At 44.5% G+C, this 24,572-nt stretch overlaps 1 protein-coding gene across 1 annotated transcript in view; it reads left to right on the forward strand.

The window, feature by feature from the left end:
- Positions 1 to 24,572, forward strand: part of GFRA2 (GDNF family receptor alpha 2) — a 74,463-nt gene that overhangs the window by 34,992 nt on the left and 14,899 nt on the right. The window contains exons 2-4 of the mRNA XM_069767003.1: positions 20,490 to 20,783; positions 22,276 to 22,359; positions 23,172 to 23,511. Coding sequence (XP_069623104.1) covers positions 20,490 to 20,783; positions 22,276 to 22,359; positions 23,172 to 23,511 — 718 coding nt within the window. The remainder of the gene's footprint in view (positions 1 to 20,489; positions 20,784 to 22,275; positions 22,360 to 23,171; positions 23,512 to 24,572) is intronic.

Below are 24,572 nucleotides of genomic sequence, written 5' to 3' on the forward strand. Positions count from 1 at the left end.
ATTGTAGTCAATGGCTCCACCATGACTACATCATAATGTGAACAGCTCCTAACAGGACCTGCTGTAAAAGCTCCAGGAGAAATGAGAAAATTGTAGCAATTGCATTGAAGTAAAAAACACTTAGAAATCCCGAATTCTTCTAACCAAGCCGTGTTATATATCAATACAAACATTGATCAATACTGGACACAAGTATGAATTCGTATTTAGGGATGCTCTACGACATGTGAGAATAATTTTATTTTTTGGCAGCAGCTAACCCGTCCCCCAAATTAAAAATAAAACAAAAACAAATTCCATGTTGTTGATTTATTAAGTCTGGATTTTCATACAGAACTTCTTTAAAGAGGGTCTTCTGCTGGCACATTTTTCATGGTTGTGCACTACCGGGATAGTCCACTGATTTCAATAGTAGCTGTGAAATATTTAATTTTACTGAAGCTGGAGCAGAGGATACACAGATTACAGATTACTACGGGTCCAGGTAGCAGGACACCCTGAGACCAGTTTATCATCTAGGGCAGGGGTCCCCAACCCGTAGCTCGCGAGCCACATGTGACATGTGGCTCGCCGACGGTCACAGAAAAAAAAGTCCCTAGGGACTGTACAGCGGTGCAGGAGAGCTATTTGTAAGGCCCCGCCTCTTTCCGTGATGTCACGCCTCTCAGGAGAAGCTCCATTTGACATTAACCCAACCGTCACCCACAAGGCCTACGGCTTCCAGCCAATCACCTCTCCCCACTCTTCTTGCTTACAGGAAGCTTGTGACTTCCGTGTTGCTATTGGTGGTTGCACAGAGACTAGCGATTGGATGTTCCTCAACTACAGTGGGCGGGAACGCGAGCGGCAGGGATGCGTTGTCCCAGTTACCTGTCCCGCGCCGGTTATGTTGTTTTGCCTGGTGTTCCTGACGTGAAGTGATGCGGGCCTCTTCTGTGAGGCTTCCCGCTCTACTTCTTCACGGTTGGTCTTATGGTGGGGCTGTTCCTGACTGCGGTGGGGCTGTTCCTGACCGCAGTGTAATATCTGCATAAAGGAGCCATGTCTCACCGGCTATCTAAGGAGGAATTGGATGAGCAGTTTGAACAGTTCTTAAAGGAGGTAACTCACAAGGATCTGCACTGGCCGCTGCCTCACATCTCTCACAACGTGACGGCATATGTCAGCTACAACAGAGCTACCAATGGTGTGTGTGGTGCCAGCTTCTGTCCTTCCACAGCTACCTGCGATTATATATTATACTGTTATTACATGGCCACAGATCGCCTTATTGCTCAGTGGTGCCATATCCATAGGATAGGATATTAGTGGGGTCTCCACATCAGGGACCAGCTCTGAATACAGTGTAGAGGCCATTCTTCGGCTCTGCAGCTCCGCTCCTAATGAAATGGATGGGGCTGATCTACAGCACCCTGGTACACGGAGCTGTGTTGGATCTGTATGCTGTGGACCACTTACACATGTCCATACTGCTCTGTACTGGTTGCCTTAAATGGGGCCAATTCCATATGGAGCAGTATATGGGGCCAATTCCATATGGAGCAGTATATGGGGCCAATAATATATGAAGCATCTTATGGGACTGTTAAAGGGTATTGACTTTTAAGATTGCCACTTCCAATAGGTGGCACTAGAGTTCAATTTGCATAACAATAATCTACTATATAATTGTCTAAGGGTCACTTCCTTCTTTCTGTCTGTCCTTCTGTCACGGATATTCATTGGTCGCGGCCTCTGTCTGTCATGGAATCAAAGTCACTGATTGATCTCGCCAGCTGCCTGTCATGGCTGCCGCGACCAATCAGCGACGGCCACAGTCCGATTAGTCCCTCCCTACTCCCCTGCAGTCAGTGCCCGGCGCCTGCTCCATACTCCCCGCAGTCACCGCTCACACAGGGTTAATGCCAGCAATAACAGACCACGTTATGCCGCGGGTAACTCACTCCGTTACCACCGTTATTAACCCTGTGTGACCAAGTTTTTACTATTGATGCTGCCTATGCAGCATCAATAGTAAAAAGATCTAATGTTAAAAATAATTTAAAAAAAAAAATCATTATATACTCCCCTTCCACCGCCTTTCCCGCTCCTCGCGACGCTCTGGTGACCGCTCCATGCAAGCGGCAGGTTCCGGTGCTAAGGATGGTAAGCGACAAAGACCTGCCATGATGTCACGTGACCGCAACGTCATCACAGGTCCTGCGCTCATACCAACCCTGGGACCGGAAGCTGCCGCGTGCACCACACACAGGCGACAGGACTACAAGGGACCCTCATGAATACAAGGGGCCCTCTGAAGCTGAGTATATGTTTATTTTTTAACCTGTTACATACGTGGCTGGGCAATATACTACGTGACTGGCCAATATACTACGTAACTGGGCAATATACTATGTGGCTGGACAATATACTACGTGGCTGGGCAATATACTACGTGACTGAGCAATATACTACGTGGACATGCATATTCTAGAATACCCGATGCGTTAGAATCGGGCCACCATCTAGTGTAAAATACATAAGGATAGAGTGAAAGCAAAAATCTGCATGTTATTATTTGTGCCTTCTCTAGGTTTTTCTATGACTATCTGCATTGTGGCTCTCGACCAACTTTCATAGCGGAATGTGGCTCTCAAGGTAAGAAAGGTTGGGGACCCCTGATCTAGGGCATCTGTTCGTAACCATTGTCATAACCAGAATCCTATGCTCCCGATGCAAAATTTGAACCTGGGCCCCACCTGCATTTTGGTCAGATGTATGGACGCTTGTAGCGTTCTAGATCCTATAAAGACATGCATACTCATCCCCATGTAAAAATGTCCCCCTTCCTGGCTGTTTCCTTTAATAATCTTCCCCATCATGGTCCTCCATCCTGTAATAATGTCTCTCTTCATGGGCCCCTTCCTGGTATGCTGTTCGTCATCATAGGCTCCTTCTGATCCCCTTCCTGTTGTAATATCCTCCATCCTGAGCCACTTCTTGCAAAAATGTCCCCCTTCCTGGTATAATGTCCCCTATCAGTGGATCCTTCTTTATATAATGTCCCCATCCTTTAACAATGTCCCCCATCCTGCTATATTGTTACCCATCCTGATCCCCTTCTTGGTGTAATGTCCTCCATCCTTAGCCACTTCCAGCTAAAATGTCCCACTTCCTGGTATAATGTCCCCTATCAGTGGATCCTTCTTGATATAATGTCCCCATCCTTTGACAATGTCCCCCATTCTGCTATACTGTTACCCATCCTGATCCCCTTCCTGGTGTAATGTCCTCCATCCTAGCCACTTCCTGCTAAAATGTCCCACTTCCTGGTATAATGTCCCCCCGCATGGGTTCCTTCTTGATATAATGCCTCCAACCTGGTATACTGTCCCCTATCCTGATGAATTGTCCTCCATCCTTAGCTACTTCCTGCTATAATGTCCCTCATCATGGGCTCCTTCTTGATATACTGTCCCCCATCCTTTAACAATGCCTCCATCCTGGTATGCTGTCCCCCATTATGGGCCCCTTACTGGTGTAATGTCCACCCTCCTGAGCCACTTCCTGCTATAATGACCCCCTTCCTGGTATAATTCCCACTATCTGGTATAATGAACCCCACCTTGTATAATGCTCCCCATCCTGGGCGCCTTACTGGTATACTGAGCCCCTTACAGCACATCCGTGTGAAGTGGGCTTCTGAGGCTTTCTTCATTCATGGGCCTGGTCATGGCTCTGCGACTGTGATTGTAACAGATCTAGTACGTTTTGCATCCATTTTTTCCCTTTGTAATGGATCTATTTTTACAATGGCACGCGTGCACATAATTCTCTCCGCCCATTGACGTCATTGTGGGTTGCCGATGAGGTGTCATGGCAGTCGTGGTCTACTGTTGACTGTGGCCGGGCTTTAAACGAGACGGTGATTTCTGCTGTATGCAGATGCTGTGGCATCGCTGTACATAGCACAAGCGATTGGACGGGCGCAGCTTCAAGTCCCCTAAGAGGACTAACAAGTACTGTGAAAAGTAAAATTTAAAATCATAGAAGTTCTAATCCCCCATCTTTATCCCCTATTGAAAATATATATATATATATATATAAAATACAGATATGTGGTATCGCCGCATTCAGAAACGTCTGATCCATCAAATTTTGAAAACAATTAACACAATCGGTCAGTAAACGAGCTGAGGTCTGAAACAGTAATATTCACTAACACACCAGGAGCTGAGATCAGAGGTGTAGACCAGGTAAGGCGGAACGTATAACTGGCAATGGGGTTTATATAGTGAGCAGCCCAACACACAGAAGGAGGTAACAACAACCAAAGAAGGGAAATAACCCCCGAGCTCACTGTCTGGATGGTACCACAATTCCCAGGGAATTAAATAGCACTTGTTGTTGGACCATGTTGCTTGCAATAAAGGTGCTGCACCGCCCGACGACAGAAGTGAAAGCAAGAAGAAGTGTCACCTTTCATTGTAATCCTCTCTGTCATGATAATGAGACTTCTGAATAGTTTTTCATACAGGAAACAAGAGTTTAGTATTGGGTCTATGGGTCTAGTGGTCGTTATAAAAAATGGCAACATTTCTATGCTTTTTATATAGCTAGTACAATGAACGCCAGTTACAGGTCTTCATAGAACTTTATGAGCACCAACTGTCACAGCCCATTTACCTTTGAATTGAGAATTTTGAGAGGGAACGATCAGTCCAGGAGGAGAGAGAAGCAGACTTTTCTGATAAGATATATTATGAAGTTTCTTATTTTCATGCGTTCTAATGATTTTTGGTTAAAAAAAAAAAAGTATCAAAAGGATGCTTACACTTAAATAATACTAACTACACGGCGGCCAAAAATTTTGTCTCGCTTCTTAGTATTAAGCAATGGGTAACATTGTCGTAAAAAGGGGCAACAAGGCAGGGGACTCTGATCACAAATCAGAAAGAGGTTGTGTCCCAATGCTAAGACTCTCATTGATCATGAACCACCCGGTGATCAGCCAGTGTTCCTTGTCTCTACAGCACCTCCACAGGGGAACTTAAGTATTACATTCTTCCCATTAAAATCTATGAGCTGTCTTAGGAGGACTCCCCTTCTGTTACCCCAAAATGCCTTCATAATTTATTTGATTGAAAATGGGTTTTCTAGACTGACATTCCATCGATTTAAACGCCATATTTATGCGCATTGTATTGAAGCGGAAATGTTCGACCTGAATCTGATACTAGCAGATATCAATTAATATTAATATAGAGGACGGCATTAAAATAAATTGCATCAGTTTCTGTGAAAAGTGGTTAATAGAGTGGATTGTGCATGCAAACTGAGAAAAATAAAGAGTCTCCAAAATGTCTCATATATCATATTTATAACTCAGGTTTGCTGTGCATGTACTCGTGTAGACTTTCCCATGATATATTGCTCACGGTTTGGTTTCTATATCAGAGTATTAAGTCTGGTTCTGATCCATCAAATCCATCCATCTGCCTCTGCTGGTGAGGAGCCTGCTGTAAACTCTTCCCTTGTGGCCACTGTAAAAATTGCAAGATTACTCATTTGTTTCTTTTTTAAGAAATATTGTGATCTGAAAAAAAAAATTTCCAAAAAAAAATAAAAAAATACATATAGCAAAAAAACCTGATTTAAGCGATAGATCATTTTCTGATGAAACATTGCCAATAAAGTAGCTGTCGGCATTTCAGAGCCCTATTTTAAGTTAACACCTATGTTTTGGGAAAACCCTTTAAAGACTAACTGATACTTGCCAGAATTTATTTACATGGTCTAAATATCGCTGTTCTTCTGAATCCGGCGCTGTTTTTCTTTTGTTCCTGAGACTCTCTGTTCCTGAGATATGGCCTCTTCTTCCCTACATAGAGATTTTAGACACCTGGGTGAGGTTTACAAAGAAGGCGCCCACAGAAAAGAAGGTTTATATAAAGGGAAAAAAGGCTATATCTCAGGAATGGAGAGGCGCAGGAACAAAAGAAAAACAGCGCCGGATTCTTGAGAACAGGGGCACTCATATCAGTTACAAACAAGTAGCTGTCGGCATTTCAGAGCCCCATTTTCAGTTAACGCCTATGTTTTGGGAAAACCCTTTAAAGACTAACTGATACTTGCCAGAATTTATTTACATGGTCTAAATATCGCTGTTCTTCTGAATCCGGTGCTGTTTTTCTTTTGTTCTTGAGACTCTCTGTTCCTGGGATATGGCCTCTTCTTCACTACATAGAGATTTTAGACACCTGGGTGAGGTTTACAAAGAAGGCGCCCACAGAAAAGAAGGTTTATATAAAGGGAAAAAAGGCTATATCTCAGGAATGGAGAGGCGCAGGAACAAAAGAAAAACAGCGCCGGATTCTTGAGAACAGGGGCACTCATATCAGTTACAAACAAGTAGCTGTCGGCATTTCAGAGCCCCATTTTCAGTTAACGCCTATGTTTTGGGAAAACCCTTTAAAGACTAACTGATACTTGCCAGAATTTATTTACATGGTCTAAATATCGCTGTTCTTCTGAATCCGGCGCTGTTTTTCTTTTGTTCTTGAGACTCTCTGTTCCTGGGATATGGCCTCTTCTTCACTACATAGAGATTTTAGACACCTGGGTGAGGTTTACAAAGAAGGCGCCCACAGAAAAGAAGGTTTATATAAAGGGAAAAAAGGCTATATCTCAGGAATGGAGAGGCGCAGGAACAAAAGAAAAACAGCGCCGGATTCTTGAGAACAGGGACACTCATATCAGGTACAAAAAAAAAAAACCCAACATAATTATGGCAAGTGATGGGCTTTCTGTTGAGAATGCCAGGCAGTGCTTGTTTTAAGATGTATGGAAATAAGATTCTCTGCATAAGAACTAAGAAGGGATGTGAGGGTTTTCTTTTACATAGTCACTGTTTAATATATGCATGTTGACTAATAGGGAAGTCATAAAAATGGCATCTCATCCTAACCCTGGGGCTATCCTGCCATGGGAATGTACTGAGTTATACAATATGTGTAAGCCAGTGCAGCCATGACATGATGCCGACCGAATGCTGCAGGAAACATTATATTGCCGGAAAACCGCTCACTGCAACAGAAGCCGACAGCTGAACTTTATTGTTTACTATGGAAGTATGATTTAGCAAGAGCAGTCCTCCACCCCCTACTCAAATTAAAGAAGTCCCTCGAAGATCCCATATTGGGCTGCACTTATTAAAGGCTCAGCATGGGGACGGTGCAGGGACCTACTAGAGATATAATTGGTGGCACCCTCCTGTTTTAGAGAGATAATTATAATAGTGACATGTATTGCACCTTGGGTGATCATCACATAGCCTTAAAGGGTTTTTCTGGTGTTATATGAATAATGCTTAAAGGGATTGTCTGGCATGTAAAAAGATCTAAAATTGACACAGATGTTCTTAAAACATTTAGTTTATAACTTTAAAAACTTCCCTGCCATTTCCAGAAATTTACATATCAGTTCGCTATATAAAGTTCTGCAGTTTTCTAATATGTTTTGCGTTTCAATTCTTCTTCACTCAAGATATTCTTTGCAGTCAGTGAATGAGAACACAGTCCTATGTATATGCACACACTGCCTTATTGAGCTCACAGAGCATTGCCTACAACGAATGCAATCGTATCCGCCTCTCAGTAGAAAACAGGACTCTCGCAGCTGCAGGGCTTGTTACAGTGTATCAGTACAGATTATCAGCCCGTAGACCGACAGACTCATTATTCCGATTCCTAAATCTAGCTGCTGTGGGAGCAGGATATGATTAGGATAGTTGCCAACTGTCTCCGATTTTCCCGGCTTCTCAGGTCAAATGAGGCGGACCGGTAGAATTGGGTGAAGTCTTCATGCCCTGTATGAAAACAATGAATATTTCTATTCACTTCAAATTTTGAAAATGACAAATAATCAAAACAGTAAATGATAAAGTTATATTAATTATACCACAATTGAGCTTTAAAAATTGCTCTATTCACATCTGATTTGGAGGATCCATCATAGATTCTGCCAAAAATTTAAGAGCAGAATGCTGACCTATTTTTACTGGGAAAATGGGGGACAAAACAACAGAAAGCCAATAGACCCGATTAGAATCAGTGAGGTCTACTTTGCAACAGGAATAAGTGGCTGTCAGTCAACTCTGGTGGTGCCCTCATCTCTCGTGAGGACCAAGGTTCGTGCCCGACAATTCTTTCCCCTGAAATGTGCAATCAGGAGAGAGTTGGGACACCCCCATGCACATTACATATTGGATGCTAGAGAAGGGCAAGATGATCTGTGGGACCCTGGTCTAGTGGCCATGTCAGTAGTCTGTGGGTGGCGAACGGACCGGTGTCCTGCAAACGTCGTCCTACCAGAGCCTCTTCTAACTAGCAGGTCTGGCTGTCACATAATGACAAGGGACTGCGGGCAACTACTCGATCCCTCGAAATAGGAGTGCCCTAGGCTATCCCTGCCTCCCGAATTACTCCTGATGGTGGAGATGCTGGGGTTTCATATCTTGCTATGCTCCAATCCTACCCTTATCTGTTCCTTCCCCCATAGGGAGGTGTGAGGCCGAAGTGTATAGGCAAATATTACCAGACAAACAGTGGTAAACAGATAGGGATAAAAGAAAACAACAATCATACAAATACACTTACAAAACAACAGAGCGGGAAACAGGGAGGAATAGGAAGGAGAAACCAAATGGGAGAGGATAAGGATAAACATCGAAGCGAACTCCACCCAGCTATCTGAAAAACTCTCTAACCACCTGCTCCACACACTGAACTCTCTCCATCAACTCCAAACCAGGTATTGGAAACTATCACTGGCAAGGTCAGAAGCAAGAAGGGTTCTTATACTTGCTGGGAGTAACAAACGCAGAACAGCTGATACAACCCAAGACACAGGACTCCGGGAGTCCCACGGAGCAGTTTAACCCTTGCAGCCCCAGAGCAAAGAAATCTAGAACTGCTAATAGGATGGTGAAGCCGTTCTAACTACCACAGGTGTATGTGCCACCAGAAGCTGCAATCATCTGACCCCGCATTGTCACAGTATCCCCGTGACAGTACTCCCCTCCTCAGAACTCGGTTTATCAGGATGAGAGGTATGAAAGGCCAAAACCAACCTTGTCACATGAACAGCGGATTCTGATACAAACATTCTTTCCTCTGGAATGTAACTGTTCCAATCCACTATATATTGAAGAGACCAGCGAACCAAGCAAGAATCAAACATTTTAGCTATCTGGAATTCCAGACTTACATTAACTATGACAGGTGAAAATGGTGGTAGGGATGATAATGAGGAGGCCACATATTTTTTTTTAGATGAGAACGGTAAAATAGATTATGGGTCTTAAAAGTAGATGGTAGAGCAAGGCGAAACGCCATTGAATGGACGACAGCAAAAATCTTATAGGGACCAATGAATCTGGGTTCTAGTTTCCAAGAAGGAACCTCTAATTTAATAATATTTGAGGATAACCACACAAAATCACCCACACCCAGCAAGCGTTTTCGATCAGCCATACTCTTGTATCTGGACCCCATCCTCCTTAAGTTATTAACAACAACTCGACATACCGATATAGTTGATGAGGAAAACCATTCTTCCTCAGGTACCCCAGAAGAACGATTACAATTGAAAGCGCAAAACTGAGAATGAAACCCATTTGCCCCCAAAAATTGGGACTTGACAGTTGATTCATGACAACAATAATTTACAGCGAATTCTGCAAGCAGTTAATATGAAACCCACTATTCCTGATTCTCAGACACAAAGCACCTAAGATATGTCTCAAGATTTTGGTTCAGTTTGCCCATTAGATTGTGGATGAAAGGTGGATGAAAATGAAAGATGAATCCCTAAATAAGCACAAAATGCTTTCCAAAATCTAGATATAAATTGAACCTTCCCAGTCGGAAACAATATCAGATGGAATCCCATGCAATTTCATGATCTCCGTAATAAAAATTTGTCTTGGCATTCGGTAATGCAGGTAACACAATGAAATGAGCCATCTTGCTGAATCTATCCACCACCACTGAACTTATTGTGTCATATGCTGACATAGGTAGATCAGTGATGAAATCTACAGACAATCGAGTCCATGGTCTACAGGGAATCGCCAAAGGTTGAAGAGCCCTGGACGTACAAGTATGTGGCGTCTTAGAGTATGCACAAGTACTATTGGCAGCTACATAATCCTGAACATCCTGGTGGATCCAAACTACTAAAACGATGAGTAAGAAGATCTGTCTTGGCCTTAATATCAGGAAGTCCAGCCAAGACTGAATCATGAAGTTCACTCAAAATTCAGAGGTTCACAGGGACAAACGATTTACCTCAAGGACAGGCAGCAGGGGCATCCCCCTGAGCCTCTATGACCTCTTTCACCAGATCAGAACATATTGTAGCAATAACTACTCCTTTCTGTAATGTGGGAACCGGCTTGCGATTACTTCCTCCCCACGGAAAACAACGAGACAATGCATCCACCTAAATGTCCCTTTTCCACAGCCTATAAGTTACAAAAAAAGTTCAGTTTAGTAAAAAACAATGACCACATTGCCTGTGTATAGGTGTCAGACATTTAGCTGATTCCAGATACAATCGATTTTTGTGATCAGTGATGACCACTACCGGATGAACAACCCCCTCCAAAAAATCTATGTCTATCTCCAAAATGAACGGTAGAGTAACATCTGGCTGTATAACAAGCAGTAGATTTTTTCAAGTTAGCAAACAGTTTACAGGCCGGTTTAGGTCATTTGGAAAAGTCTGTTCCTTTCCTCGCCATATCTGTAAACACTTAGGCCACTACTGAAAAGTCCTTGATGAACTTGCAGTAATAATTGGCGAAACCACTGTAAATCTTTTACATTTTCAGGATGATCCCAATCCAATACCACCCGGCATTCTCAGAATCCATACGAAAGCCAGTGGAAGATAATAGATGTTCCAAAAAAGGAATCTCCTGAACAGTAAACATACATTTTTCTGACTTGACATAAAGTTTATTTTCCCTGAGTATTTGTAGGACCTGCCTGACATGTACCTGATGTCACTCAAGGTCAGGCAAATAAATCAATATGTCACCTAGATAGACTTACACAAATCTACTTGCCAGATTGCAGAAAATGCTGTTTACAAATTGCTGAAATATGGTGGGAGCATTGGTAAACCTAAATGGCATGGTGAGGTTTTCATAGTGTCCCTCCTGTGTATTAAAAGCAGTCCTCCACTTATCCCCCTCCTTAACACGGATGAGATTACAGGTCCCCCTAAGGTCCAGTTTGGAAAACAACTTAGCCCCGATGATCTGATTAATGAGATTCGGAATAAGAGGGTATGGATCCGAAATAGTTATCTAATTTAGTTCCCGGAAATCCAAGCAAAGGCACAGCCCCAATCTTTTTTCTTAACAAAGAAAAATCTGGCTGCCACTGGAGATGAGGAGGGTCTGATGTGTCCCTTAGCAAGACTCTATGTAAAATAATCTATCGTGTTCTTCCTCTCAGGACCAGAAATATTATACAACCTGCTCTTAGGCAACTTAGTCCCAGGAATCAAGTTGACAGAGCAATGATAAGGGCGGTGAGATGGTAGTTCTTGACACCCTTGTTTCGAAAACACATCCTCGTAATCAGAGAAATACTCCGGTAGAGACCTGGTACTTACTATGGATAAATGAGTGCTCATGCAGTTATTTTGACAGTAATTGGTCCACCTCACTACCTTCCGTGCCTGCCAGTCCACTACAAGATTGTGTAGCGTCACCCAAGGTAGTACAAGAACTATTGGGGAAGGAAAGTGGATCGCCCCCGTGGGCAAGGGGTACTCGGTACCGGGTCCTTCGATTCTCAGGGGGATGTCACGGTGGCTGACCCGGTCCATGGCCCTCGGGAGGTCTGTTGAAAAGGGAAAGGTCTTTAAAGGGATATGTTCGTGACGCCACCTGTGGTATTTGGTCAGGGTGACTGACGCTGCTAAGTGGTCCGCTGAGGTGATGTTATGGCAGCTAGTTGGTATACCTTCCCACAGGTGAAGTGGATCCCCATGGCTTCCCAGTGTATAGATGGTGGATGGTGTGAGGCGCAGTTGAAGAACGAGGACATAAGTTTTCAGTCTCTTTACCTTTTACTGAAGGTGTCAGCATCCACAGTCCAGAGCACAGATCACAGGGCAGGCAGAGTCCGGCTGGTTTGGAGGTAAATCCAGAGTCCCCTTATCCAGGTAGAAATCGGTAGCCTTCCTCTAGCGCCTTGGTGTTGTAGTACCTTACTGCTGAGCCTCTCATAAGGTCCTCACAACTGTTGTAGATGTTCTAGATGTTATTCCTCTCTCTGTCCCCCTGATGGATAGGACAACCCGTATGACCGGTGGCCTGAGGCTTTTTACAGGGACTCTAGCATGCCCCGGCTGTTGTGAAGTCCGCTCTTGGGCTCCCTCCGGTGGTTGTAAGTGGCACTTTTGTGAGTTCTGCTCTTGGGCTCCCTCTTGTGGTTTCAAGTGGTATGTGTTGTGAATTCTGTGGCTGAGTTCACTTCTGTGGTCACAAGTGGTATTGCAGTCTCTGGGCTTCCTCCCTCAGGTGTTTTGGTGAGCTCGTTGGCTGCCTTGCTATTTAGCTCCACCTGAGTCTGTCTTCCTTGCTCCTTGTCAATGTTCCAGTGTTGGATCTGAGCTACTGCATCTTTCCTTGGGCCTGCTGCTCTGCTAGATAAGTGCTTCTAGTTTGTTTTCTGTTTTTTTTTCTGTCCAGCTTGCTATTGTCTTTTGCTGGAAGCTCTGAGAAGCAGAGGGGTGCACCGCCGTGCTGTTAGTTCGGCACGGTGGGTCTTTTTGCCCCTTTGTGTGGTTTTCGTTTTAGGGTTTTTTGTAGACTGCATAGTTCTCTTTGCTATCCTCGCTCTGTCTAGAATATCGGGCCTCACTTTGCTGAATCTATTTCATTCCTACGTTTGTCTTTTCATCTTGCTAACAGTCATTATATGTGGGGGGCTGCCTATTCCTTTGGGGTATTTCTCTGAGGTAAGTCAGGCTTGTATTTCTATCTTCAGGCTAGTCAGCTCCTCAGGCAGTGCCGAGTTGCATAGGTAGTTGTTAGGCGCAATCCACTGCTGCTTATAGTTGTGTGAGGATAGATCAGGTACTGCAGTCTACAGAGATTCCACGTCTCAGAGCTCGTCCTATTGTTTTTGGTTATTGCCAGATCTCTGTATGTGCGCTGATTACTGCACGCTGTGTTGCCTGATTGCCAGCCATAACAGGTATGGCTGCTCCTTGGATTTAGCTGTCCGCAGCTGCTTCTACTGATCGTCTTTTCTGCTCGGCTATTTTCGCCTGGCTTTTTTCCTTCAGCCAGTGCCACTTGTAAATGGTTCCTGGTTGGATTCACATCTCTTTGGATTTCCCTGTTTTCCTGACCAGTTCAGCAAAGCTAAGTTCTTGCTTGCTCTTTTCTGTCTTGTGGACTTATCCGTTCTGTGCTTTTTATGTTTGTCCAGCTTATCAGTATGAATTAACTCAGTGTTGCTGGAAGCTCTGGGAAGCAGATTTACCCTCCACACCTTTAGTCAGGTGTGGAGATTTTTGTAATTTCTGCGTGGATTTTTTTAGTGTTTTATACTGACCGCACAGTATTCCATCCTGTCCTATCTAGCTAGACTGGCCTCCTGTGCTCATCCTGGTTTCATTCTGTGTATGTCCTTTCCCTCTCCACTCACAGTCATTATTTGTGGGGGGCTAATCTATCCTTTGGGGATTTTCTCTGAGGCAAGATAGTTTTCCTGCTTCTATCTTCAGGGGTAGTTAGCTCTTAGGCTGTGACGAGATGCCTAGGGAGAGTTAGGAGCATCCCACGGCTACTTCTAGTGTTGTGTTGAGCTTAGGGACTGCGGTCAGTACAGATTCCACTTCCCTCAGAGCTCGTTCCATGTTGCTCCTAAACCACCAGATCATTACAGTACAAGTGGCCATAAATGAATTAAATGCATCTCAAAAAGAAGGAAAAAATTCTGAGCCATTTTTTTTTCTGTGCTCTCTTTTTGTCTTTTTTTTTTCCTCTTGACCTTTGGGTGGTGCAGGATTTGTGCTCTGGCATGGATGTTCAGGGTTTGTTTTCTCGTGTGGATCAACTTGCTGCAAGAGGACAGAGTATCCAAGATTATGTTGTCCAGACTCCGGCTTTGGAGCCTAAAATTCCTACTCCTGATTGGTTTTTTGGAGACAGATCCAAGTTTTTGAACTGTAGAAATAACTGCAAATTGTTTTTTGCTTTGAAACCCCGTTCTTCTGGTGATCCCATTCAGCAAGTAAAAATCATTATATCCTTGCTGTGTGGTGACCCTCAGGACTGGGCATTCTCCCTTGAATCAGGGGATCCGGCATTGCAGAATGTAGACGTATTTTTTCAAGCGCTCGGATTATTGTATGATGAACCTAACTCTGTGGATCATGCAGAAAAAACCCTGTTGGCCTTGTGTCAAGGTCAGGAAGCGGCAGAATTATACTGCCAGAAATTTAGGAAATGGTCTGTGCTTACTAAATGGAATGAGGATGCTCTGGCTGCTATTTTCAGAAAGGGTCTTTCTGAAGCCCTTAAAGATGTTATGGTGGGCTTCCCTACGCCTACTGGTTTGAGCGAGTCTATGTCTCTAGCTATTCAGATTGATCGGCGTTTGCGCGAGCGCAAAGCTGTGCACCATATGGCAGTGTCCTCTGAGCAGAGTCCTGAATCTATGCAATGTGATAGGATTTTGACTAAAACAGGACGGCAGAAATTCAGACGTCAGAATAGGCTGTGTTTTTACTGTGGTGATTCTGCTCTTATTATTTCTGATTGCCCTAAACGTACTAGGAGGGTCGCTAGGTCTATTACCATTAGTACTGTACAGCCTAAATTTCTTTTATCTGTGACCCTGATTTGCTCATTGTCGTCCTTTTCTGTCATGGCATTTGTGGATTCAGGCGCTGCCCTGAACCTAATGGACTTAGAATTCGCCAGGCGCTGTGGTTTTTCCTTGCACTCTTTGCAGAGCCCTATTCCTTTGAGGTGCATTGATGCTACACCCTTGGCCAAGGATAAACCTCAGTACTGGATGCAGATGACCATGTACATGGCTCCTGCACATCAGGAAAATTGCAGTTTTCTGGTGTTGCATAACCTGCATGATGTTGTTGTACTGGGTTTTCCATGGTTACCGGAACATAATCCGGTGCTGGATTGGAAAACTATGTCTTTGACTAGTTGGGGTTGTCAAGGGGTACATAGTGACGTTCCTTTGATGTCAATTTCCTCTTCCCCCTCTTCTGAGGTCCCTGAGTTTTTGTCAGATTTTCAGGATGTATTTGATGAGCCCAGGTCCAGTTCCCTTCCTCCACATAGGGACTGTGATTGTGCTATAAACTTGATTCCAGGTTGTAAGTTCCCTAAAGGCCGACTTTTCAATCTGTCTGTGCCAGAGCATGCCGCCATGCGGAGCTATGTTAAGGAATCTTTGGAGAAAGGGCATATTCGGCCGTCTTCGTCACCATTGGGAGCGGGTTTCTTTTTTGTTGCTAAGAAGGATGGCTCCTTGAGACCCTGCATAGATTATCGTCTTCTTAATAAGATCACGGTCAAATTCCAATACCCCTTGCCTTTGCTTACTGATTTGTTTGCTCAGATTAAGGGGGCTAGTTGGTTTACTAAGATTGACCTCCGAGGGGCATATAATCTTGTTCGTATTAAACAGGGTGACGAATGGAAAACTGCATTTAATACGCCCGAAGGCCATTTTGAATACCTTGTGATGCCATTTGGGCTCTCTAATGCTCCATCTGTGTTCCAGTCCTTCATGCATGATATTTTCTGCAATTATCTTGAAAAATTCATGGTTGTATATTTGGATGATATTTTGATTTTTTCCGATGATTGGGAGTCTCATGTGAAGCAGGTCAGGATGGTGTTCCAGATCCTTCGTGATAATGCTTTGTTTGTGAAGGGGTCTAAGTGCCTATTCGGAGTTCAGAAGGTCTCTTTTTTGGGTTTTATTTTTTCTCCCTCGTCTATTGAAATGGATCCTGTTAAGGTCCAAGCTATTCATGACTGGATTCAACCCACATCTGTGAAGGGCCTTCAAAAATTTTTGGGCTTTGCTAATTTCTATCGCCGATTCATTGCCAACTTTTCCAGTGTGGTTAAGCCCCTTACTGATTTGACGAAGAAAGGCGCTGATGTGACGAATTGGTCCTCTGCAGCTGTTGAGGCCTTTCAGGAGCTTAAACGCCGATTTACTTCTGCCCCTGTGTTGCGTCAGCCGGATGTTTCTCTTCCTTTTCAGGTTGAGGTCGACGCTTCTGAGATTGGGGCAGGGGCCGTTTTGCCTCAGAGGGAATCTGATGGTTCTTTGATGAAACCGTGTGCCTTTTTTTCCAGAAAGTTTTCGCCTGCGGAACGCAATTATGATGTTGGCAATCGGGAGTTGTTGGCTATGAAGTGGGCGTTTGAGGAGTGGCGACATTGGCTTGAGGGAGCTAAGCACCGCGTTGTGGTCCTGACTGACCATAAGAATCTGATTTACCTCGAGTCGGCCAAGCGGCTGAATCCTAGACAGGCTCGATGGTCCCTGTTTTTCTCCCGTTTTGATTTTGTGGTCTCGTATCTTCCGGGATTTAAGAATGTTAAGGCTGATGCCCTCTCTAGGAGTTTTTCGCCTGATTCTCCTGGAGTCCTTGAGCTGGTTGGCATTCTTAAGGAAGGGGTGATTCTTTCTGCCATCTCCCCTGATTTGCGGCGGGTGCTTCAGGAATTTCAGGCTGATAGGCCTGACCGCTGTCCTGTGGGGAAGCTGTTTGTTCCTGATGGATGGACAAGTAAGGTGATTTCTGAGGTTCATTGTTCAGTGTTGGCTGGTCATCCTGGGATTTTTGGTACCAGAGATTTGGTTGCTAGGTCCTTTTGGTGGCCTTCCTTGTCGCGCGATGTCCGTGCTTTTGTGCAGTCCTGTGGGGCTTGCGCCCGAGCCAAGCCTTGCTGTTCCCGCGCTAGTGGGTTGCTTTTGCCTTTGCCGGTCCCTGAGAGGCCCTGGACGCATATTTCCATGGATTTTATTTCGGATCTTCCTGTTTCCCAGAAGATGTCTGTTATCTGGGTTGTCTGTGACCGGTTCTCTAAAATGGTCCACCTGGTACCTTTGCCTAAGTTGCCTTCCTCCTCAGATCTGGTTCCATTGTTTTTTCAGCATGTGGTTCGTTTGCATGGCATTCCGGAGAATATTGTGTCTGACAGAGGTTCTCAGATTGTCTCTAGGTTTTGGCGGGCCTTTTGTGCTAGGATGGGCATTGATTTGTCTTTTTCTTCGGGGTTTCATCTTCAGACAAATGGCCAAACTGAGCGAACTAATCAGACCTTGGAGACCTATTTGAGATGCTTTGTGTCTGCTGATCAGGATGATTGAGTGTCTTTCTTGCCGTTGGCTGAGTTTGCCCTTAATAATCGGGCTAGTTCGGCTACTCTGGTTTCACCTTTCTTTTGTAATTTTGGTTTTCATCCTCGTTTTTCTTCTGGGCAGGTTGAGCCTTCTGATTGTCCTGGTGTTGATTCTGTGGTGGACAGGCTGCAGCAGATTTGGACTCATGTGGTGGACAACTTGACGTTGTCTCAGGAAAGGGCTCAACGTTTTGCTAACCGCCGTCGCTGTGTTGGCCCCCGACTTCGTGTGGGGGATTTGGTTTGGTTGTCTTCTCGTCATGTTCCTATGAAGGTTTCTTCCCCTAAGTTTAAGCCTCGGTTTATTGGTCCTTATAAAATTTCTGAAATTATTAATCCGGTGTCTTTTCGTTTGGCTCTTCCAGCCTCTTTTGCCATTCATAATGTTTTCCATAGATCTTTGTTGCGGAGATATGTGGTGCCCGTTGTTCCCTCGGTTGACCCTCCTGCCCCGGTGTTGGTTGAGGGAGAGTTGGAATATGAGGTTGAGAAGATTTTGGATTCTCGTTTTTCGAGGCGGAGGCTTCAGTATCTTGTCAAGTGGAAGGGTTATGGCCAGGAGGATAATTCTTTGGTTGTTGCCTCCGATGTCCATGCCACCGATTTGGTTCGTGCTTTTCACTTGGCTCGTCCTGATCGGCCTGGGGCCTCCTCAAGGGGGGGTACTGGTCTGAATTCCGCTCTTGGGCTCCCTCCGGTGGTTGTAAGTGGCACTTTTGTGAGTTCTGCTTTTGGGCTCCCTCTTGTGGTTTCAAATGGTATGGCTGCTCCTTGGATTTAGCTGTCCGCAGCTGCTTCTACTGATTGTCTTTTCTGCTCGGCTATTTTTGCCTGGCTTTTTCCTTCAGCCAGTGCCACTTGTAAATGGTTCCTGGTTGGATTCACATCTCTTTGGATTTCCCTGTTTTCCTGACCAGTTCAGCAAAGCTAAGTTCTTGCTTGCTCTTTTCTGTCCACAGATTGTGGACTTATCCGTTCTGTGCTTTTTATGTTTGTCCAGCTTATCAGTATGAATTAACTCAGTGTTGCTGGAAGCTCTGGGAAGCAGATTTACCCTCCACACCTTTAGTCAGGTGTGGAGATTTTTGTAATCTCTGCGTGGATTTTTGTAGTGTTTTATACTGACCGCACAGTATTCCATCCTGTCCTATCTATCTAGCTAGACTGGCCTCCTGTGCTCATCCTGGTTTCATTCTGTGTATGTCCTTTCCCTCTCCACTCACAGTCATTATTTGTGGGGGGCTAATCTATCCTTTGGGGATTTTCTCTGAGGCAAGATAGTTTTCCTGCTTCTATCTTCAGGGGTAGTTAGCTCTTAGGCTGTGACGAGATGCCTAAGGAGAGTTAGGAGCATCCCACGGCTACTTCTAGTGTTGTGTTGAGATTAGGGACTGCGGTCAGTACAGATTCCACTTCCTTCAGAGCTCGTTCCATGTTGCTCCTAAACCACCAGATCATTACACCTGGCCTCTCGTGGGTGCCACCTTGCCTCCTGGGTATGGGGAGGATAAGTAACATGAAATTAGCTGTCCTGTCGGTCGCTGGAGCAAGGCATAAAGGACTGTTGTTCCATCGGTGTTTCGGCTACCGGATCCTGTACCTCAGAAGGAGGCAGCCTGTGTAGGGCAGAACTCCTTCTGGTTTCCTCTCCTTTTGCTATGACTTCTTCTCACTCTCTACAATAGAGTTCTCTGTTCGTGTCCTTTCTTAGGAACTGCCGCACGTGGGGCAGGTGCAGCTCCGTGGCTTTCTGTCTAGGCCTCTGACAGGATCCCACCCCTGTCAGGGACCAACTACCTGAGCGGAGCTCAGATAGCAGCTGCCTGAACAAAGCTCAGATCGCTTCTGCCTAACTTCCTATCCAGACCACCAGTTTTACCTAATTGTGAAGAGTGCCCTAATAAATAGGATCATAGCTCCCCCTTGTGGACTGGAGTATGAAATGTGTTGTATGTTTGTGTTACCTGGAAAAGAGATCTCCTTTATTGCCTCCAAACGTAAAATCACTCCCCCTAGAGGAGAACAACATTACTGCAACGACCAGGACCCTGGGGCGCTGCACAAGCCCTCTCAATACATAACATTTCATGGGTCCAGTGTGCATGGCCCCTATCTGAAGACGTATATACTGAACGAGCTGAGTGAAATACCACTGGCTCAAGGCTGCAGAATCTATAGCGATTATTGGAGTAGGTCTTGACAACTCATGAGGAACAAGGCCCTAGGTCTGGATGAACCAGGCGTTAACCAGATTAAACCCCACCCCACTGCGGCTGTTTGTGGTTAAATATGGATAGGCAGGTACCCACAAAATTACCCATACCCCCACAAAAAAACACACTCCTCTTTTGTGCCAAACCACGGGAGGTCTGGTGCAACAAGTTGCCAATCCAATTGCATGGGTTCCTCAGTGGACTCAGACCAAGATTGATTAGACACATGACTCCCCGACAGTTGAGGTGTCACCTTTTATCTCTCTCTCTCAGAAGGTGGTTTATAGGAATAGCTGGCCAGATATCACTGGCAAGGTCAAAAGCAAGAAGGAGGGTTCTTGTTGGAAGTAACAAACTCAGAGCAACTGATACCACCCAAGATAGAGAACTCCAGGAGTCCAGCTAAGCAGTTTAACCCTTGCAGCACCAGGGCAAAGAAAGCCAGAACTGCTAATAGGACAATTAAGCCGTTCTAACTACTGCAGGTGTATGTGTCACAGGTCGCTGCGATTGTCTAACCCCACTCTGTCGCAATATCCCCATGACACCGGCATGATATCACTGTTACCGCATGACATACTCATGACATCGGCATACTAATCAGGAGAGGCACCAAAAATGCCGGCAGGTAGAAGCAGGGACTACTGATGTGGCCGCTAAACCGGGGTCCTACAAATCATTTTGCTCAACTCTATCGGCTGGTCTCACCATATATCACCCAGTTTGCCTGACATTCATCTGATGTGTATGGTTTCTTGTTTGGTCTAGGATCCGATATGTTAGAGTTCATCCTCTAACATAGTCATGTCTCCTTTCAGCTCAGATCAGCCTCGCTCTCTCTGGGTCTCCATCAGCATCCTGGGCTCACACAGACTGCCTCCAAGCCAACGAGCAATGCGTTAGTGACCAGTCCTGCAGCTCCAGACTCCGTACGCTGCGGCAATGTCTAGCGGGCAGGGATCGAGATGTCCTCCTTTCCAGCCAGGAGTGTAAAACTGCTCTGGAAGTGCTTCAGGAAAGCGCTCTCTACATGTGTCGCTGTCGAAGAGGAATGAAGAAGGAGCTCCAGTGTCTACAAGTCTACTGGGGGATACATGCTGGCCTGACAGATGGTGAGAAGAAGTTTGTGCTCCCAAAAATGAAGCAGGCATAGCAGTGCCTGAATGTCTTAGGAATTATTTCTGTTATTGGAAGTCACCATTCCCCAACATTGAGAAAGATTTGATGCTTTCTAGATCTCTGCTGTCCATCTATATTGTAGAAATGGACAAGTTATATATGTCAAATGGAGGCAGACTCCCCATTTGAGAAGTGCTCAAGGTTTATGAACATCCAAAGCGTCCCCCGTCAGTTGCAGCACTCCCATAAAGGGTATCATATCCTTTCCAAAAACATCTATCAACTATCCGTTGGATTGTAAAATATAGAGGTAGAGGTTCAAGCTCTCTGACTCCCACTCCACTAATGGCTCTTTTTTTTTTAAACTGGAGGACTACTTTACAGCATATGTCCGGAATATGCTTTAGATACCTAAAAAGTGGAAGTCACATTGCTTAATTCCAAACCATGGGGGAACGTTGCTCCTGTTGGACCTCTTTTGAGATTTCAAAGGGAATCTGTAAATATGCTCAACCCTCCTAAGCCGTCTATATGGGCATGTAGATAACAGAAAACTGAAAAAAAAATGATGCCATGATATCTGCGATCCAATGTCTTATTCAAGAGAAATCCACATTTTTCTTAATATGTAAATGAGCCATTAAGATCTATGGGCCGGAAGTAGATCTCCCTGAAAATCTGCCTCCAGAGTTTATTATAAATGAAAGGGGGGCGTTACCAGTGTGAGACATGTAGATCAGGAGAGCAGACTGTCAATCACTACATGTCTCACACTGGTAATGACCCCTTTCAATTACAATATAAGCTTTGGAGTTAGATTCTTAGGGAGATCTATCTCCCACCTATAGATCTTAACAGCTCATTTATATATTAAGAAAAATGTGGATTTCTCTGGAATAAGACATCAGATCGCAGTTAATAAGGTATAATTTTATTCCGCTGTCTATGACCTACATGCATATATAGACAGCTTAGGAGGGGTGATCCTACCGACAGATTCCCTTTAACTCGTAAATGTAGTGCTCATAAATGTACAGTGACTTAAAGAGCTATTTTTTTTCTTACTTAAATGTGGCTAAAATAATTTTTGTAATTAGGTTTCATTAAAAAATTGAATCCATCAATAATCTCATTCTTAAAGATCAATGGGAGAGTTTCTAACTCTTCTACCTCTCTTTTTTTTAGCTCCTCTCAGCTGATTTAGGATCACAGACCACATCAAACTTGAATGAGCAAGGAAACAAAGAGCCCGGAAAAGCCAAACAGTTAAAAATTTTTGTAATGAAACCGAATCGCAAAAATGATTTTATCCCCCAAAACATGAATTTACTCGTGATGGTCCAGCCCTTTAAGGCTGATTTCAACAAGTTAAAGGTCCTTATTCACAACTGTATGTTACAGAGAACAGAGGAGATCATCACAAATTGTACACTGATCACAGTGACCATTGAGAAAGGTTGTAATTATTCAGATTTGTCTCTGCAGGGGATGAGTTTTACGAGTCGTCACCATATGAACCAGTGACCTCCCGCTTATCAGACATCTTTCGCCTGGCATCTATTAACTCCGGTGAGCAACAGTAAAAAAAAAAAAACCCTTGTAAAAAAAAAAAATCTTTGTATATAAAAAAATGAAGGCCTCTATAAAGGGTATATAAAATGAAAAGTTTTCCAATTCCCTAATACACTTTGTCCCATGTTTATCAGTCTGGCGTTTTATTTTCTGTGGGTCAACAGCATTGGAATGGCACTCCCGATAATGAAGACAGGTGTTCATTGATTAAGTACGCTGAGGAGTTACATACAGGTGTCCTCCTTAGTGACCAAGTCATTTTTTCAACTTTTTCCAAGTGTGTTGCACAAAACTATATTTTTGTGCAATTGTGGCACAGAAAAGTCGCAACCGTTTTTTTTCCACACGACTTACAACAAAAGTTGGCACGAGTTAATTAAAAAAAAAAACCTTTTCTTCTATTTCGGTAATGATCTCTGCTCGTAGTAATTGAATGAAAACATTGTTTATTTCCAGAAGATAAAACTCTTTCCTGATGCTTACGCACGTGCAGGAGAGATGCCGACTTCTGGAAGTTTGCTGCCTTTCTTGTTGGCATTGCAGCTAAAATGTACTATTGCAATACAGTTGACATGTGAGATACACATTCTAGGTGTGGCATAGTTGAGTTTCTATAGCATGCGGGTGAGGTCAAACTGACCAACCAGGCACCGAAGCATCCTCCGATGGACACAAGAGGGTCACCTAATGGGATGACCATGGCGCCTGCCCAGTGAGAGGCCGTTGTTATTGCACGCCAGATAATAAGGCTTCTTGTCTATATAAATGTAGTTAATATTTTCTGATCTCCCCTATCTTACATCCCACAGGCAAAGAGGCGGCCATCATGAAGCAAAATGCCTGCTTGGATGCAGCAAAGTTCTGCAACGTCAATGACACATGCAAAAAATTACGCTCCAATTTTATCTCCGTCTGCAACACAGTGGCGGATGTGCCATGTTTCCGTCGTAAGTGTCATAAGAGCCTGCGTACCTTCATGGAGCGCATCCCTTCAAATCTGACCCACCCCCTTCTGTTCTGTCCCTGTGGGGACAAGCCGTGTGCGGAGAGACGCCGCCAGACCACAGTGCCGAGCTGCTCCTTTAATCTACCCGATGTCCCCAACTGCTTGGAGGTGTGGGCCACCTGTAGACAGGAGCCAGTTTGCAGGTAAGGTGGCACGTTGTAAAAATGTGGCTATTCCAAAATTATTGTTTAACCCTCTTTAGCCTTTCCAGGACTTAGACCTATCTCTTTAACTTCAATACCCTAAAGTGACTACTACACAGTCTTCTGAGCTGTGATGTGCTGGTTCTGTACACCGTGTACATCCGGCCACAACTGGAGATTCTGAGTGCCGGGTGCCAATCTAAAGGTACCGTTACAATAAACGATTTACCAACGATCACGACCAGCGATACGACCTGGCCGTGATCGTTGGTAAGTCGTTGTGTGGTCGCTGGAGAGCTGTCACACAGAGAGCTCTCCAGCGACCAACGATGCCGAAGTCCCCGGGTAACCAGGGTAAACATTGGGTTACTAAGCGCAGGGCCGCGCTTAGTAACCCGATATTTACCCTGGTTACCAGTGAACACATCGCTGGATCGGCGTCACACACGCCGATTACACACGCCGATTCAGCGATGACAGCGGGTGATCAGCGACCAAAAAAAAGGTCCTGATCATTCCCAGTGACCAACGATCTCCCAGCAGGGGCCTGATCCTTGGTCGCTGTCATAACGATTTCGTTAACGATATCGTTGCTACGTCACAAAAAGCAACGATATCGTTAAAGAAATCGTTATGTGTGACGGTACCTTAAGGATAGGTCACCAATGTCTAAGTCATGAATAACTTCTTTAAGACTTAAAGATAAGATAATGATCATAGGGATTTGTAATTTTTTTACTTCTAGATGGTCATCTCTTTCCAGATCTATTCAATCAGATAACATTTTGGTGGCATTAGGATATGCCACCTGCATTAATTGTCCCTACTGAATAAGCCAGCAATGGTTCTGGTAGCCAGGGCATACAGGGTTTCTATACCGCCAAAGCCATTTTTTGATGCATAAACCTATTGGGAGGCAGTTGTACAAGATCCAGCTATACGTAAGAGTACTAAAAATGCTACTAGGGTATGTACACATAACGTCAGGAAGAGTCTACCTGTAACCAGCCTTAAAAAAAGCACTAAAAAACTACCAAAAAGAATGGACATACACACCATAA

Source organism: Ranitomeya imitator, chromosome 4 (genome assembly GCF_032444005.1).
Source record: "Ranitomeya imitator isolate aRanImi1 chromosome 4, aRanImi1.pri, whole genome shotgun sequence".
Taxonomy (NCBI): domain Eukaryota; kingdom Metazoa; phylum Chordata; class Amphibia; order Anura; family Dendrobatidae; genus Ranitomeya; species Ranitomeya imitator.